The 15,745-nt window shown below is 39.4% G+C and overlaps 1 protein-coding gene across 9 annotated transcripts in view; it reads right to left on the reverse strand.

Annotated features, from left to right (window-relative positions):
- TNRC6B (trinucleotide repeat containing adaptor 6B) overlaps positions 1 to 15,745 on the reverse strand; it is a 125,290-nt gene that overhangs the window by 79,724 nt on the left and 29,821 nt on the right. For 7 of the 9 annotated variants that reach the window (XM_072342552.1, XM_072342506.1, XM_072342536.1 and 4 more), the window contains exon 4: positions 7,796 to 7,863. The exons of the other annotated variants lie outside the window; for them this stretch is intronic. In XM_072342552.1, the coding sequence (XP_072198653.1) occupies positions 7,796 to 7,863 (68 nt within the window). The remainder of the gene's footprint in view (positions 1 to 7,795; positions 7,864 to 15,745) is intronic. 9 annotated transcript variants of the gene reach the window in all.

A 15,745-nucleotide genomic window follows, 5' to 3' on the forward strand; every position in this document is an offset into this window, starting at 1 on the left:
TGCTATTATTTGACTATTCAGGTTTTGTAGCAGGTTACGCTGCTACATTTTGAGGAATGAATACAAAATCATTCCAACTTTTATTTTATGAACATGCATCTTACTGAAAAGAATAATTACTTCAGTTTGTTGTGGTTTCTTTTTCTTTAAACCGAGATCATTTCCAATAAGCTTTGTCATTAATAAATCCAAATGCAATCATGGGAGGTTATATTCACATTTTACATCTTTACTGACAATTCGAAAATGTCAAGCCAAGCAATTTGCCTCATATTTTTTCAGCTAAAAGCAGTGCTTGTTTACAAACTAAGCTGCTTTTTTCAGCAGTAAATACCTCCACGAGCAGCACAACTTTTGCCTTTTTACTTTCATGTGGTTCAGTTGAACAACAAGCTATAGGAAAATATATATTAAAAAAATCAATGCATCGACAGGAAACTGAAAAGCAGAATTCCTTCCAGCCTTCCCTCTCCCCCCTTCCTTCTGTTTTACAAACATTTTGGAAGACAGTATCTCCTCTTTTGGGAAGTGTTGAAATAAATATACGTTTATATATACTAGCCAGAAATAATACGTTCAATTTACTAATGGAAAATACCAGTTTTGTTTAATGACCATCTATGCATGCATTGCAGGGATTTCCTTGTCTAAACACTTGCAGGATACTACTAAATGTTTTATTCCTATTAGTCTTTGTGACAGTTATACTAAGAGGAACCAATAGTGGGGAGAATGAGTAAGAAATCAAATTGTCCTCCAGTTTCTTTAAGCCACGCTTCCTGCCCATCTCTAAAAAGCTACTTTATAGGAAATGGTCTTCCACGTAAAGGTAGGAGAGAAATCACGAATGGAGTATTTAGCAATTATTTTTGGATCTGTGTCTTTTCCAAGTAACGTTTAACACAGACATCAATCAATTTTCAGTTTGTGAATCACAAGCAGTTGTTTGAGAAGAGCAGGATAAGAACAAGAAAAGAAAAAGTCAAACCTATTGAGACATGTTTTGGCTAAAGATTGAAACAAAGAATAATCACAGGTCAACCTGTAAGCAACTCATCTCACTCTTGTTAAGATGCCACTCATCAGTTCCTATCTCAGAGCAATGGACAGCTGAAAAGAGAGCAATTTCCAGCCATCCATATAAATGATGCATCAGAAGGCAGTTACCTCGGGCAGCTTCTGAGAAGTGTCTGCTTAGGAGAGGGAGGGGCAACAGCCACTGCAACCAAACCAGAAAGACTGCCAGAACAATGAACTTGTCCTGTAGGTAGTCCTTAAAAAGGACGAGGGAGCAGGGGGTGGAGGTGATGTCTGAATAAAGAGGCTCCGGGATTTTAGGAATTTGGTCAGTATACAAATGCTCTCTGCTTCGAAGTACCATCAGGTGCTTAAGATGGCGGTAAATCAGAATACAACTCCCTTCCTTTTTGCTAGGAATTACAAGTAGAACTAAATGATGAGAGAAATCAATAGTGGTGTTGGTGTCAGTGTGATATCGACTGGGAAATCTGTGATACTATATTTATAGATCAGCAAATTGGAACAGAAGTGCACGTTTTTCTTGTTTTGGAAAGACTACACATGCAGTGTTGTCTGACCAAGAGACTTCTTTCTAAGTTCAGAAGTAGGTTTTGCGCGCTTCCTACGCAGGACAAGTGCAGATCTTGGAAAAAACCAACAAACTGGGCTGTTCTTACCAGAAGACATCTGGAAGAAAGTGCTATGAAGTGCCAGCGAAAAGCAGCATCATATTGTTCACATGTAGAATGTGTACTGTCCACAAATCCTTTTCCTCTCAGTGTTAGCAGCAGTGCAGGACAAACACACGTGAATAGTAAGTGGAAACTTTACCTTCAGATTTAATATTTTTCTGTGTGATCTCAATTGTTTCTTTTTCCTCAGTCACCTACTTTCCAATTTTCCACATAGTCAGAAAATGCTTGCAGAATGACACTGCGCTAATGGAGGAGGTTATAGATGTGGTCCATGGAAAGCTGGTATCTCTTCATGACAAAGAAAGACATGCTATGCTAAATGTTTGCTATCTCCTAATACAAGATTTGAAAGAAAAATGAGTGAGTAGGTGAAATAAGTTAACTTAAAAACATGTAATGACAACTGAAAACATTTTCACACATTTTTAAGACTAGCTTGCAGAACTAAATACTTAATTTAAATGATTTTTGCATAGAATATTCAGGTAAGAATTTTCTTGGGGATAAATACCTCTAATGTTAGGTATAAAAAGAAGAAAAAAAATAACCCGAACATTCAACTAATAAAATATGGAACGGAACTGATGAATCCCTTGGCAGTTAAAATACTTCAGTATAAACTCTGCATATTTTTTCTTGTCACATTGCTTACAAGTACTGTATCTTAAGCAGTGCAAGCCAGCTTTTTCAACATTATTGACTTACCAGTCTTAAAACTAAAACATAGCTGCTCTACAGCTCCAGAACACACTGCTGTCTCACCCATTGCTGCCCACTCAATTGCACAACAAAGGGCAATGTTTTTCTGTGCCTCAGGCTTTCCCCTTACACACACAGGTAGAGATGCAAACTTGTCCTGCCACTCCATCACACAGAGTAAAAAAGGTCTTCTACAATGGGAAGCTGATGAAAGTATTCCTGAATCTCAGCTGGAACAGCTATTCAGTTTTCACCTTGAGCTTTTGTTTCGTGGTCTCCCATCCTCCCATATCCTTTCAAATTTCGAATGAAGTAAAATAAACCATAAAAAAACTCAAAGGCAGAAGTCTGCTAATCGAATGCCAATACAAGAGCTAGTCTGAATTATTACTAGAACTGAAGCATGTTGAGAGAACTGCAACACTCTTGTGACAAAATCATCTAGTTTGGCCGCTGCATACATAGCACACATCGCAGCAGTGGCATGTTCGGATGTCAAAGGATGCTTTAGAGAAGGGGGAAGGGGAGAGAGGGGCACAGGTTTAGGCTGCATTTATCTAATGAGCTTATTCTACATGAAAAGAATCAGCTATGAGCTTTACTTTTAAACATAACTGTTGATGTTGATGTCCAATGAAGAGCACTGTTTGCCACAAATGTCAAGAGAAGTCGAGGTGACATAGAAATTACATACACAAAATGGAGTTGATAATCTCAGGATTTGGAGGTTATTTTGAAATTCTGAGTAAGATCCTCAGAAGCTTTTTGCTGGCACCGTCAAAAAAATTCTTGAGAATTCAACTGCTCTTCTGCCTGAGGAGAAGCACAGCTCAAGGTAGCTGCTTCCAGTCTCAGCAGCCCACGTAGACTCATGAAAGTGTGGACTTCAGCATTAGCAGCAACCCTCACTGCAGCACAGCTGTAAAACTGCACGTCTTTCACGAGACTGGAGATGGTATGCCCGTTCCATATCTCACTTGTACGGAGGATTTTGAATGAATAGCTTCGCATAAAAGTTGGTTCTAATCTAGATGAGTTATATTAATGCTGTAAATAACTGGTCCAAAGACCCTGCATACAATCTAGGAGGGCTGCTCCAAAAGTAATACCTCCTATTTTATTATACTGGCCTGCGACATCAGAGATGAATGTTGGTGATATGGCCTTTTCACCAATATTTCCTTACATTTTGCTGCCATGTGACAGAGGGCAGCAGAGGGACGGTCTGACCGAATGGTGTCTGACATGGAAGTGCGGATGAAGCAAAAGCTTGTCACTGAATTCCTCCATGTGGAAAAAATTACACCCACCAATATTCGTTGACACTTGCTGAATGTTGATGGAGACCAAACAGTGGACGTAAGCACAGTAAGGCAGCGGGTGATGCGTTTCAGCAGTGGTGACAGCCATGTGAAAGACAAGCCATGTTCTGGATGTCCATGAACAGCTGCTACATCATGAAATGAAGAGCCTCTCAAGCAGCTCATCAGTGCAAGTCAGTGGATTATTACCAGAGAACAGAGCTGAATACTGGCTTCAGCGCACTGAGAATTTTGGTGGCAATGTTCAAATATTGCAATATTTGTGCCAGATAGGTCTCACAAAGGCTGATGCAGGAACAGGAAGGACATTTGTATGTAGATATCTCAGGATCTGTTGAATCAATACATGGCTGAAGGTGACAGCTTTCCAGAGCACATCATTATTATGACAAGATGTGGTATCACCACTAGGAGCAAGAGTCAAAACAGCCCATGAATTCCTAATGGATGAATAAGTTCAAGATGTGGTCCTCAAAGGGCAAAGTGACGTGTGCTTTCTTTTAGGATACACAAATGATGGTCCTTCCGGATTTCCTGGAACCCAGAAAAACTATCAACTCTGACCACTACATCACGACAGCAAGCAGAAAGCCCAAACTTGCATAGTCAGGCCAGAGAAGAAGACAACACCAGGCCCCGTACCAGTCTGAAGACTGTGGAGCACACCGCCAATCTTGGCTGCGCCATCCTACCATACCTCCCCATATAGTCCGGATTTGGTGTCTTCTGACTTCTGTTGGTGTCTTCTGACTTCCTGTTCAGGCCAAGGAAGGGTAGGCTGCATGGGAAACAGCAGTTACGCTGTCATGGCAGCTGTGAAACAGTGGGTTGTCTCTGCAGGTGCAGACTTTTATGAGCACAGCACACAGGCTCGTGTTCATTGCTAGCAAAAACACAGCTAACAGTGGTATATTGAAAAATAGTGTTTTGTAGCTGAGAATTTGCTCTGAGAAATAGTGTTATTTGGTCTTTGTACTTCATTCAATACAGCAAATACAAGAACCTTCAATACAGAAAATAGTGAGATTATACCATTTCTTCTTTCTTTTTTATTAATACTAGAAGGTACTCTTGCTGTGTCACATTTTTATCCCTGGATCAAACTGCATTAAAATAGCCAGCATTTCAGAAATAAAATGCTTGAACTCATCCATAGATGTCGGCTCCTTGCAGCCCACTGTACAGCTGCAATTTTGCAAAGGAAATTTCAAACTAAACCGCAGCTAGTTGAGAAGTACTGCTTACATTGAACATTTCTCAGAAGTGTCTTTTTCTTTCTGTTTTTTTCATTGCCAATTCAAATCTTATTTGAATCCATTGGAATGCAGTTAAATATTAAAAAATATCTGGATTTGCTGAAGGTTAACACTTGCTGACTCCTTGAGCACCCTGATGCAAGTTAATTCCCTCACAGGTCAGTTGCTGAAACCGCACCTTCTGAATACAGTGTCAGTGGAATTACCCAGATGAAAGGCAGTTCAATTAACATGGTCGGCTTTTCAGGAAAGCAAATCAGAAGCACTCAAAAAGTAAAAATTCCATCTGCACAGCTGTAGAGGGAGCACACTATGAAGTCTGAGGAACAGCTGGAAAAGGCTAGTCTTCATCTGGTCTATGTCTGTAGCAAACATCTGACCCTCATTCAAACTTATCATCTATTTCTTCTCATTAATAAGCTCTGATTTTAATTCAACCAAGCAGGAAGACACCACTGAATATACAGACACGGAGAACTACAGAAACATTCAGGATGGAAGGGGTCTCTGGAGATGATTAATCCCACCCTTTACTCAAAGTAGGGCCAACTCCAGCATGTTGCTTACAGTTGCATCCAGCTGGGTTTTCAGTATCTTGCAGCACAATTTCTCTGGGCAGCCTATTCCATTGCTTGACTACTCCCATGGTTTTTGGGATTCTTTTTCCTTTCCTTCTTGAGTGCAACTTTCTGTATTTCAGGTTGTTTCCACTGCTTCTTGCCTCACTGGGCAGCACAGGGAAACATCAGCAATCCCATCACGTATCTATCTATACACACAGAAAAGTTCGCCTGACTCCAAACCTCCTAATCTCTAAATTAAACAGTAGCAGCTATCAGCTTTTCCTCATTTTCAGATGCCCTTAAGCCCCTCTAAGGACCATCATAGACCTACTCCAGGATGCTCAACTAATACATAATGGAAGTAATTCTTGAATGCTTTCCCTCCCCCCCCCCTTCTCCTTTTGGGATTGGTTCAAGAAGCTTTGAAGACAACACGATCGTTCTGGAGTAAATTAAAAATATAAATTACTGGACCTTTTCATGACAATCCTCCATCTATTCTGGATGCCAGATCAATGTCACTTACAAGTGTTAAGCTCCATCTCAGCAGGCAGTTTTTGTTAGGTAGATAAAAATTTGAGATTGTGGGTAGAAAAAGATTTGAGTGATCAAGGTAAATTCAAGAGCAATACCCACAACATAATATTCCCAGCATCATGCTGAAATTACACAAAATTATTTTCATCTCTTAGCTGCATTACTTAAACTGCACTTTAAGACTTCTATCGACTTCTTATTTGGTACACAAAAACATACATTTATTAGTTAGAGAATTAAAAAAAATCACTCCTGCCTATCACTGATGTCATTCTCTTTCCAGTAACTACAGTTTTGGAGAACAGAGCTGTTGTAAGGCACTTGGAAGAGCTCTAATTAGAAATCAGGTCAACTGTAAAATAACCACAGCTTCCACTTGCACCTAAAATAAGACAGCAAACAAAAGACTAGGATAAATCCAATACAATGTCTCTCGTACCCTCACTGTAACAACACAGTACTACTCTATAACTAAATAAGTAATTCACAAGGGCAGAAACAGAACTCCCGCTCTTCACATTTTATTCCTGCACTGATTTCTTTCCGGAACTTTCTGAAAGTTTCTACTTTCCTACTTCAGTAAGCTTTGTATCTCTTGGTACCACAGTAAGTTGGGCAGCCTGAATAGAAAGAAATAGCAGCAATTACTTTGAGAAGTTTGGCTCGCTTCCATGATGGAAAGAATGTGCACACTCAGCACTAGAACTTCCCCAAGCTCATCTTGGCTACTTCAGAAAGATTTTCTCACTGCTGCAGAGGCAGTTCAACTTAGTCAGTAGCTGATCCGAAAGGTGAGGAAGACCTTCAACTTGAGTCGAATGCCAACCTTTCTGCAACAAGTGTATAGCTGATGAAAGTGACAACAGAATCATGAGGTGACATCCGACTGGGCACACTGGGAATGGGGGCTGGTGATTAAAGATTTGCGCTAGAGATAATCTTCCTGCTTGTTCCAAAAGGTATGTCAGGGAAAACATTTGATTGTGATACCAACGTTAAATTACCATTGTATTAGCCAAAGGAAAGAATACAGAATACAGCCATTACTGCAATACTCATTTAGGACCAAGCTCTGCTCTTCTGCTACTGGACTTCAGTCTGAAGTCATTGGAAACACCGTTTTCTCCATATGTTTTACAAATATAAATCTGTCATTTTTTCCTCCCATGAAGCTTTTTTCCTTATACCGCTAAGTACCAGGATCTTCAATTGCTCATCCTTAAAAAAGCATTTTGTTTACAATTTCAGTTCCTTCCATGCAGCATATTTTAATGAATTAAGGCTTGTATTTCAAAGACAACCACTCTACCATTTGCACAACAAGAGAAAGATCCCCTAGTTCTAGCATATTTCAAATTATTTCCCCGAAGAAGAAATACATAAACGTTTAATGTACAAATTTTCACTTTAAAAATAAAAAGCGGAATTTAGTACATGAGAACGAAGCTTCCAGAATGATTCACAGCAAATTCTGATTTACCTTCTGAAACTGCAAAGCATATTTCTATGCTTTTAAATGTAAGACAAGTCAACATCCTGATTGGTTTTTTTTTCAGCTGCTATCCACTGTTAAATACCGGTATCTATGAACCAAAAGGGCGAGCACCAACCAACCAACCAATGCTCCCAGCACATTCAGACAAGAGTGCTTCACACCATTTACTATGATGGTAAGGCCCTTTTTAAATAAACATGTGACTCACTGTTTGTTTTCTTCACCAGGAGGTGGAGTCTTGCCATGCCCCTCCATTACAAAATCCTCATGTTCCATCTGCAAAGGCAAGCATTGCAGGTCAGAATTGGTGGAGCAAAACGCACATCACCTAAAGTGGCTCTTTTCCATATGCAACAACTTAAGGCAGCCACTTGATCAGAGCAACTGGTCCAGAACAGACCACGTAGTTTCTTAGCAACATATGTTCATCTCCATCCCCATTGCTATGGTATCGTTTTCTTGCACAATTCTCAGAAAATCTTGCAAGGGAAGAAGAACGATTTAATGATTTAATGGCCACAGCAGAAGACTTATCAGTCGTTTTACAGACATCCTTCATGATTCTGAGCAAGTGTGACTTCTGTTGCTTCTTCCTTGTGTATAATGTAAGAATTAAAAAGAAAAGCAAAACAAACAAAACCACATTTGTCTAAACATGATCTCTCTCCAAAAAAGTTCCTTTTCTTTTTCTTGTAAAAAAAACAACTAATTAACTACAGATAGAAACGGCTGTAAAAACAGACTATTTGTTGTAAAAAGTATATTTTTATACGCAAAAGACTTTCACTGAACATATCTAGCTTAGTTAGCAGGGTAAAAAAAGAGGCCTGAGGGAACCTCAAATAAATGCTGTTCCAATGACAACATAAGGTAGGCATTTCCTTTGGCTCACATGATAAAAGATTCCAAGGGCACTAAGGAAGTTTTCTGTTTAATTGTTTGCTCTTTAAATACAATTTTAGCCCACATTTTCAGTAATCTCTTCATCGCAAAAGAGGAATTGCATTATATTTGTACATTAATTATGCACGCTTCATTTAATTACTTCATTCAGCCAGAAGCTCTTGCAAAGGTAGCAGAATATTCTTCTCTTTCTACAGAAATTCAACACATGCACTTAGTATTTTATGGAAACTTCCAGGCATGGTTAGCAGTGCTCTTCTTTATATGAAGTCGGCAAGCAGACCATAATGCAATGTTCAACAGGCTATACAAGAAATGAAACAAATAAATCCTGATCACACACGAATCCATGATCCACTATGTTACACTAGGAATAGAAAGGAAAGATCTATTCTGTCTGTAAAGATAACATAAATTTAGTTACTCCCTTAAGGATAAAAACATCAACAAACAATCACACATGCAAAAAAAAACAAAACCATAAACCAACCAACAGTCACTACCCTAGGCTTTCCCTTGTGTCCCTCCCCCCCTAAGAAGAGATAACTTCTACTCATTTCTGTCTTGATCACATTGACAAGTGAAAAATGCTGACAAAAAACCATTATCTGCATGGAATTGTCTAGCAAGGACAACAGAAATTACATTTTTCTCCTTCACAAACACAGCCCTAAGTAAACACCAACTGAACTGAGAAACAGAACTATATGCTGGTAACAACATCCAGAAGACAGTCAATCAAAGAAAGCATACGGTAAACTCACACTTGTAAACACGTACCCATGCAACCAATAGTCAAAACAGTCATTTTGTTTAAAAGCATAGTTGGAAAGCAAAAAAGAAATGTGCAAACAACTTGCAAACATTTTAGTGAACGACTTGCACTTTGATGCATGTATTCCCACCACAACAAACACATTCGAATCTGGCTGTACCTCAGCCTACACTTGCTTCTCAAGAATTCTAACATCTGCTCTCAAACTGTCATGTGAGAGGTATTCCACCAGTTGAACTGTTGCAAATTAAAACCAAAAAAGCTGGGATAACAGATTTGTGGAGGCACACCAAAACAGGATGCTTCTGTCAGGGAGGGTAAAGTGGTTAATAAGTTACTGTTATACAACCTGAAATCAGGAGCTACTCTGGCATGAATGACTCTGTTTAGTGTATTCTATGTTCAGCTGAGTTGAGGAATGCCTCTTGGTTTGAAATGAGTACAGTTCACATGAATGGTAAGCAAGGGAATGGTTTGTGGGCAACACCAGGAGGAGGGATGAAATCTAATGCTTGGGAGTAAAAGAGAATGACACAGAGCGCGTATAACGCTAAGCTGAGAAGGCTCCCACACAAAACAGAAATTTGGTTTAATGTAGAGAAGAAGAATTTGTAAAAATTCAAGCATAAAAATAGAAAGCTTTTAAAACCAACAAAAATTTAGAATGGGATGGGAACTTATTTTATTAGATCATAAACAAGAAATCTGAATGAGAGTTCAAATGTCAGATCAACACCAAAACAAGGCAACTGCCAAAGTATTGCCAATAAAACTGCTGCTTTACTACAAATGTAGAGTAAATTACGCTGGTAGCAGAGCTGCTCAAGAAGATTATTATCTAGCATGCATATCTATCAAAATTACCATTTCAAAGAGAAGAGTAGGCAAATAATTAAGAACTACAAATCGCCTGGGCTGCAGACAACATTCTTGTAGGTCCAGATCCAATCTGTTTTAAAGCAACTGGAAAAAAACACCCAAATCTGCTTTGAATATGAATCGGTAAGCTTTACTTCAGACACTAGGTAGAATTATCTGAAATCATCTGCATTATAAAAAAGAAGGCTAGCACTGGGCTGCTTAAAGAACTGCAATGGTAAAGTCTTACAAGAACTTCACCTATAAAATTAATCACAGTGCAAGAAAATAGTCATGAACATAAGAACTGTTGAATGCATGAAATAAAGATTAATTGGTAGGTTTTCACTGTGCAAAAAAAAGCTAACAATGAAATGCCTTGGAACGCTAGAAGAGGACATGGGAACTTTAAGAAATTGAATATCAGGGAACTTTCAACTCTGATAGAATGGATGACTGTTAAAAACACAGCTGGGTGGCCAGAGGAGTGTAGTCAATGGGTGGTAGGAGGAAGCTGGCAAAAGGTGAGATGTTGCAGAGGTTTGTCTTAGAAATTATCTTTACATCTTTACCAGAGACTTGAAGGGCCAAAATAGTGAACTCTGAGGTGGTCAGGCTCAGCCAACGTAGCTGGGGCAGGGCTGCCATTCAGAGGGACCTAGACAGGCTGGAGGAAAGGAGCAGCAGGAACAGTAAATTCAGGCAGGACAGCTGCAAGCACCACACCTGAGAGGCCCTGGCAAAGATACTGTCTGAAGAATGACAGGTTAGGAAGCAGCTCTGTGGAAAAGGTCTTGGCAGGCAGCAAATGGATCATGAGCCAGCAGTGTGCCCAGGCTCGAAAGGCCAACAGTATCCCAGGCTGTATTAATACAAGCCTTGCCAGTAGATGAGGAAATTGATTATTCTCTCTACTCAGTACTCAATAGACCATAACTGGTCAATGCATCTAGTTTTGGGCCCCACAAGAAAACATACCCACAATGTGGGCCTACAACAGTCTGGCTTTTACAGTAGTGACCACTGAAATGCTTGGTCCAGCAGCATCTGTCCTGTGAGGAAAGGCTGAGGGATCTATGCTTGTTCAGCTTGGAGATGGTTTTGGGGTGTCTATCCATACCTACAAGGATGTCAGCAAGGAGCCAGGCTCACCACAGTGAAAAACGGTGGGAGGACATGAAACAATGAGTTCAACTCTAAGAACAAAAGCTCTGGACGAAGCAAGGTCTGAGGCAGAGGAAAGATTTTATGTGAATAAAGCCCAGATCTGCATTAACACAAAGCAACACATGACCAATGCACACGCAACAAAGCAGTTTGATAATGTTGTAACAAATAGCACTTTTTCACTATGATTTAAACAAAACACACTCACAGAAGTGACATAAAAGGATATTGTTACTTGTAACACATACTAATTAATCAGCAATTTGTTACTGTACAAACATAATTGGCAACACTGAATTTTTAAAGTCCTTGTTGACTATGCATTTTTACCTATCCATATAAATATGAAGATTTATTTGTGTACAGGAGGATGACCAAACAAACAATACAAGCTCTTCTGTTTCTGACAAGGAGACCATCTTTACACAGTGAAAGGGACAGGACTCTGAGCAACATGATCTAGTGAAAAGCATCCCTGCCCACAGCAAGGTTGTTGGACTAGATGATTCCAAAAGCTCTCTTTCAATAAAAATCATTCTGTGATTCTACGCATCAGGCTATTCCATAGGTCTGATCCACCTTAGCCTCTTTTTGCAGAACCTGACTGACTGCTTCTTGAACTTGCTTCACCAAGGGCAAGTTAGGCCTGACAAACTTGGTGGCCTTTTCTGATGGAGTTAAAGCGTCTGTGGATAAAGGCACTTCACTTTCTTAGAAGGACTGCAGGGGGAGCTATGGGCTCCAAGAATCAAAGAAAGTGCTCTCAGCACCTGTTTCTCCTGGCAAGAGATGGCGAAGGCTTCAAGATTCTGGCAGCTGGAAGCAGGAACCAGAAATAGACCCTCGAACAGCAGGGGAGGAAAGTTGATAGAAAACCTGCTTTTATTAAAAGAGGAACTGCGAGTTGTCAAATTCTGTATTCTATTATTTTAATCTTTCTTTCCAAGCATCTGAGCATTCAATTTTTTTAAGAAAAAACTTACATGTTGAGGGATCTAAATACAAAAAGGCAGTTTTATATACATTCCCAAAGATATTCACAATTAGACACTTCAATACTTAGTTTCTAAAGAATGAGATATAACAAAAGTGTCTCAGACATAACAAATCAGTACTTCTTTTTCCTTTCCAGAAGTCCAACAGCTGTTAGCACGGTTTTATTCCACTCTTTCTAAAAATACTTTCAATAAAACCCTAATGGATTTCACTAGGAAGTATACCTGGTCTGGAGTTCTTAGATAATGTCCTGTTTGACATATTTTGAAGGATTAGAAAGTTTCCACAGCAAAACCCTCATCTGTCCTCACCACTGATGTCAGAAAGCACACGTCCCTAACACAATTCAACATCTCCGTTAAATATCCAAGCCCTACAAAATTGAATTGAGCATATGAGAAAACAAATGCTTTTTCAGGAATAGGACAAACCCTTGTAAGAAATCCTACACTTCATTTTAAACAGTATTCCTTGCCTTCACCCCCCCCCCCGGCACCAGTCATAGAAACACACTGATGCAGCTTCACCAAAGAGCTACTATCGCTATCACTACCTTTTCCCATTCAACAGATCCTTTTCTTAAAAATCAAGCAAAAAAAAAGAAATCATTCACAAACAAAAAACCCCTTACCTTTTAAATAACAACAAGGACAGTAACCAGCCACCTGAGTGAACATGAGACAAAGTCTCAAAACAACTTTCATTTATTAGCATCTCCAACGCATGAACCGAAAGCCTCATCAAGCATAGCACTAGACTCCCCTCACTGAGGAACAGTCAAAAGCTGCTGTCTGCAGAATGCAGCAGTTTACTTCCCATGCTTAAACTTAATTTAGCACAGCCGGTTGCAGGTCCGGTTTAAGACTGTTTGGTGTTTCACCACAGCTACTGCTTCAAGAGCAGTAAACCTCCCTGCTCTTCAGTAGCAACAGAGCTACTGCAAACGTGCCATCAGCATTTCTTTTGTCTCACAAATACGCGCTTTAAGTAGAATTTCACAACCTAATCATTAAAATTCAAGCAATTAGTCACCAGTCACTGTTGTTAGCAGTTGTGGAAACTATAAATGCCAAGCTGCTAGAAGGACCTGTCGGAAATATCAGACAGTTTGAGGTCTAACAGAAATGTAATCACTACCACAGTTGAAAGGAGAGCTGAGTCACCGTTCTGCCTGACTTAATATAAGCACTTTGGAAAAACTGAACTAAGGGTAAATTGTACTTGTTAGCAACAGATAAAACTGTCTAATTAAACTTCCTTGAATAAAACTGGCGCAACTTAGCTGCAAACACTCAAATGATTTTCTTAAGGAATAAGTTTCTGTTCAGCGAGCTGGTATCTCAGAATGTGCATGGAGCAGCACAAATTGCTTGGCACAAATTAGTGCCAGTGTAAACTTGAGATTTTACCTTGATTTCAGTACACAGATGAAAACATCCAAAAAAGTTTAAATTGCTATTTCCAAATTTAAAGGGGAAAAAAAAATAATAATAACCCCCAGTCTTTAACTTTCCTTTTTTTCCTCAAGTGAGAAAGTAAAGAATTTTCCTGAACTACACACAGGAAAACCCTGGAGACAACGTACACAGAGAAGCTGTCTGAATTTTTGGACCCCTGCAGGTTCTTGCTGTATTGCACAGCGTTGCAATGTTGCTGAAAGCACAGCCCCAACACACAACAAAACACCAGCACAAGATGAGAATCAGCTCCAAGCCTAATCGCTGTTTTCTTCAAGTTTCTCATCAGCACCTCGGTCGTGCATTACAATGTTACTACCAGTATGCAGCCTTAACTGGTTTTCCTGTTAGTAAAAAGAGAAGTGAAAGCTTACTGATGCAACCCTACTGATAGATCACAATCTCCTCGCTAATCATCGACTGTTCTTCTGCATGCTAACACACTTAAAACTCACATGACTACCTTTTGAAATCTCTAATCTGGTTTCTACGTTTGGTATATTCATCCCAATGACAGCTCAAGTCCTGACTCAACACTAAGTGCCAACACAGTAACATACACCACACATGCATCACCCTAACAAAGCAAGGGGACAGATTACAAATGACAGCTCAGTTAGACATTAAGAATAGAGTTTGTGTAACTCATGTCATTTGTGTTTCACTTAACCACTGCAGCACCTGGCTTAACAACTCTCGGAGTTTTCTTCTACCACCAACTCAAACTTACCATCTGCACTTGCAGAAATGAACCACGCCCCATCTTCTCACCTTCTCTGCTAACTTCTGAGATGCAGACACTAACTTACATTCTATGAAGTTCACGGCAGCTTAACGTGAATTTCCTGCTAAGCTTAAAACAAACAGATGTTTGAATATTAATGACAGGAGTCACACACTGAAAACGCCCAGAAGGTCTGGATTCTGGCCACATTTCTCTTCCCTACTGTATAGATAGGAAAGACTGAAAAAATATTTTTCACTTCTGTCTTAGCTGTAAAGTATTTCTAATGCAACAACTCATCAATATATACAATAATTTATCTGAATCTTGGTCTGGAAGCACTCTGAGATACTTCACTGTTTGCAGCACAAAACTGTTTTTCTAGTAACACCTTCAACCACCAAAGAGGTTTCTTCAAGTCACTGAAGATTGTTCATGACAGGGTATCTAAAAAGCCATTTGAAATCTTCAACTTTGAAGCTAAGAAAGCTTTGAATAGTAGTTCAGCAAATTCAGGCTCAAAATATATAAAGTATTCAGAATCCAAGCGTTCTGCATACCCTGCCACAGCTGATAATGGAGCCCATCCTTTTGTTAGCGTGTTCTGTAAGGATACAGAATGGATCTCAGTAAAATCTGTATTTAATAAGAAATGAGCATCTTTCAATTAAATTCTTTTCTGTATTATTCTTCCAATAAAAACCAGCAGCATTTCATGAGGCAGGAATTGTAGCTTGCTGGTACAACTCTGAGGAAAAAAAAAAAAGAAAAGCAACAGCAAAAACTTTTGTGTTTTCCAGATATTTAGGGGAAAAATCGGACTTGAGAGCCCTCGACCATTAGTTGGAGCAGCCACTTGTATGCTGCCAATGGCTATTTAGCCAATTCAGTTAAAGGCTTAACGAACAAGCTATGGCAGTTTAAACTGACATCTGTAAGTGGCTGATACTGTAATAGACACATTGTTAACCACCTGACAGAGAAGAAAGAAAACAAGTTAACTGCTCCCTTCCCCTTAGACCCGCCAGGTGATGCGTTGCCACAAATGAACAACTGGCACAAAGAATTATTAATGTACTGAGAAAGCAGATGATCATTATATTACCAAAAACTGAATTACATTTCTTCCCTGAGCATTAAATCACCTTCACTAGGCCATAAATATTCTTTGCTAGGACTGGCTTATGTCACTTCATTCAGGCAAAGAAGTGCTGAAATTATTCGTCACTAAGAGATCTGATAGGACAGAACTCCTTTTCTGTGTTTACAAGAGACAAA

This window comes from Excalfactoria chinensis, chromosome 1 (assembly GCF_039878825.1).
Source record: "Excalfactoria chinensis isolate bCotChi1 chromosome 1, bCotChi1.hap2, whole genome shotgun sequence".
NCBI lineage: Eukaryota > Metazoa > Chordata > Aves > Galliformes > Phasianidae > Excalfactoria > Excalfactoria chinensis.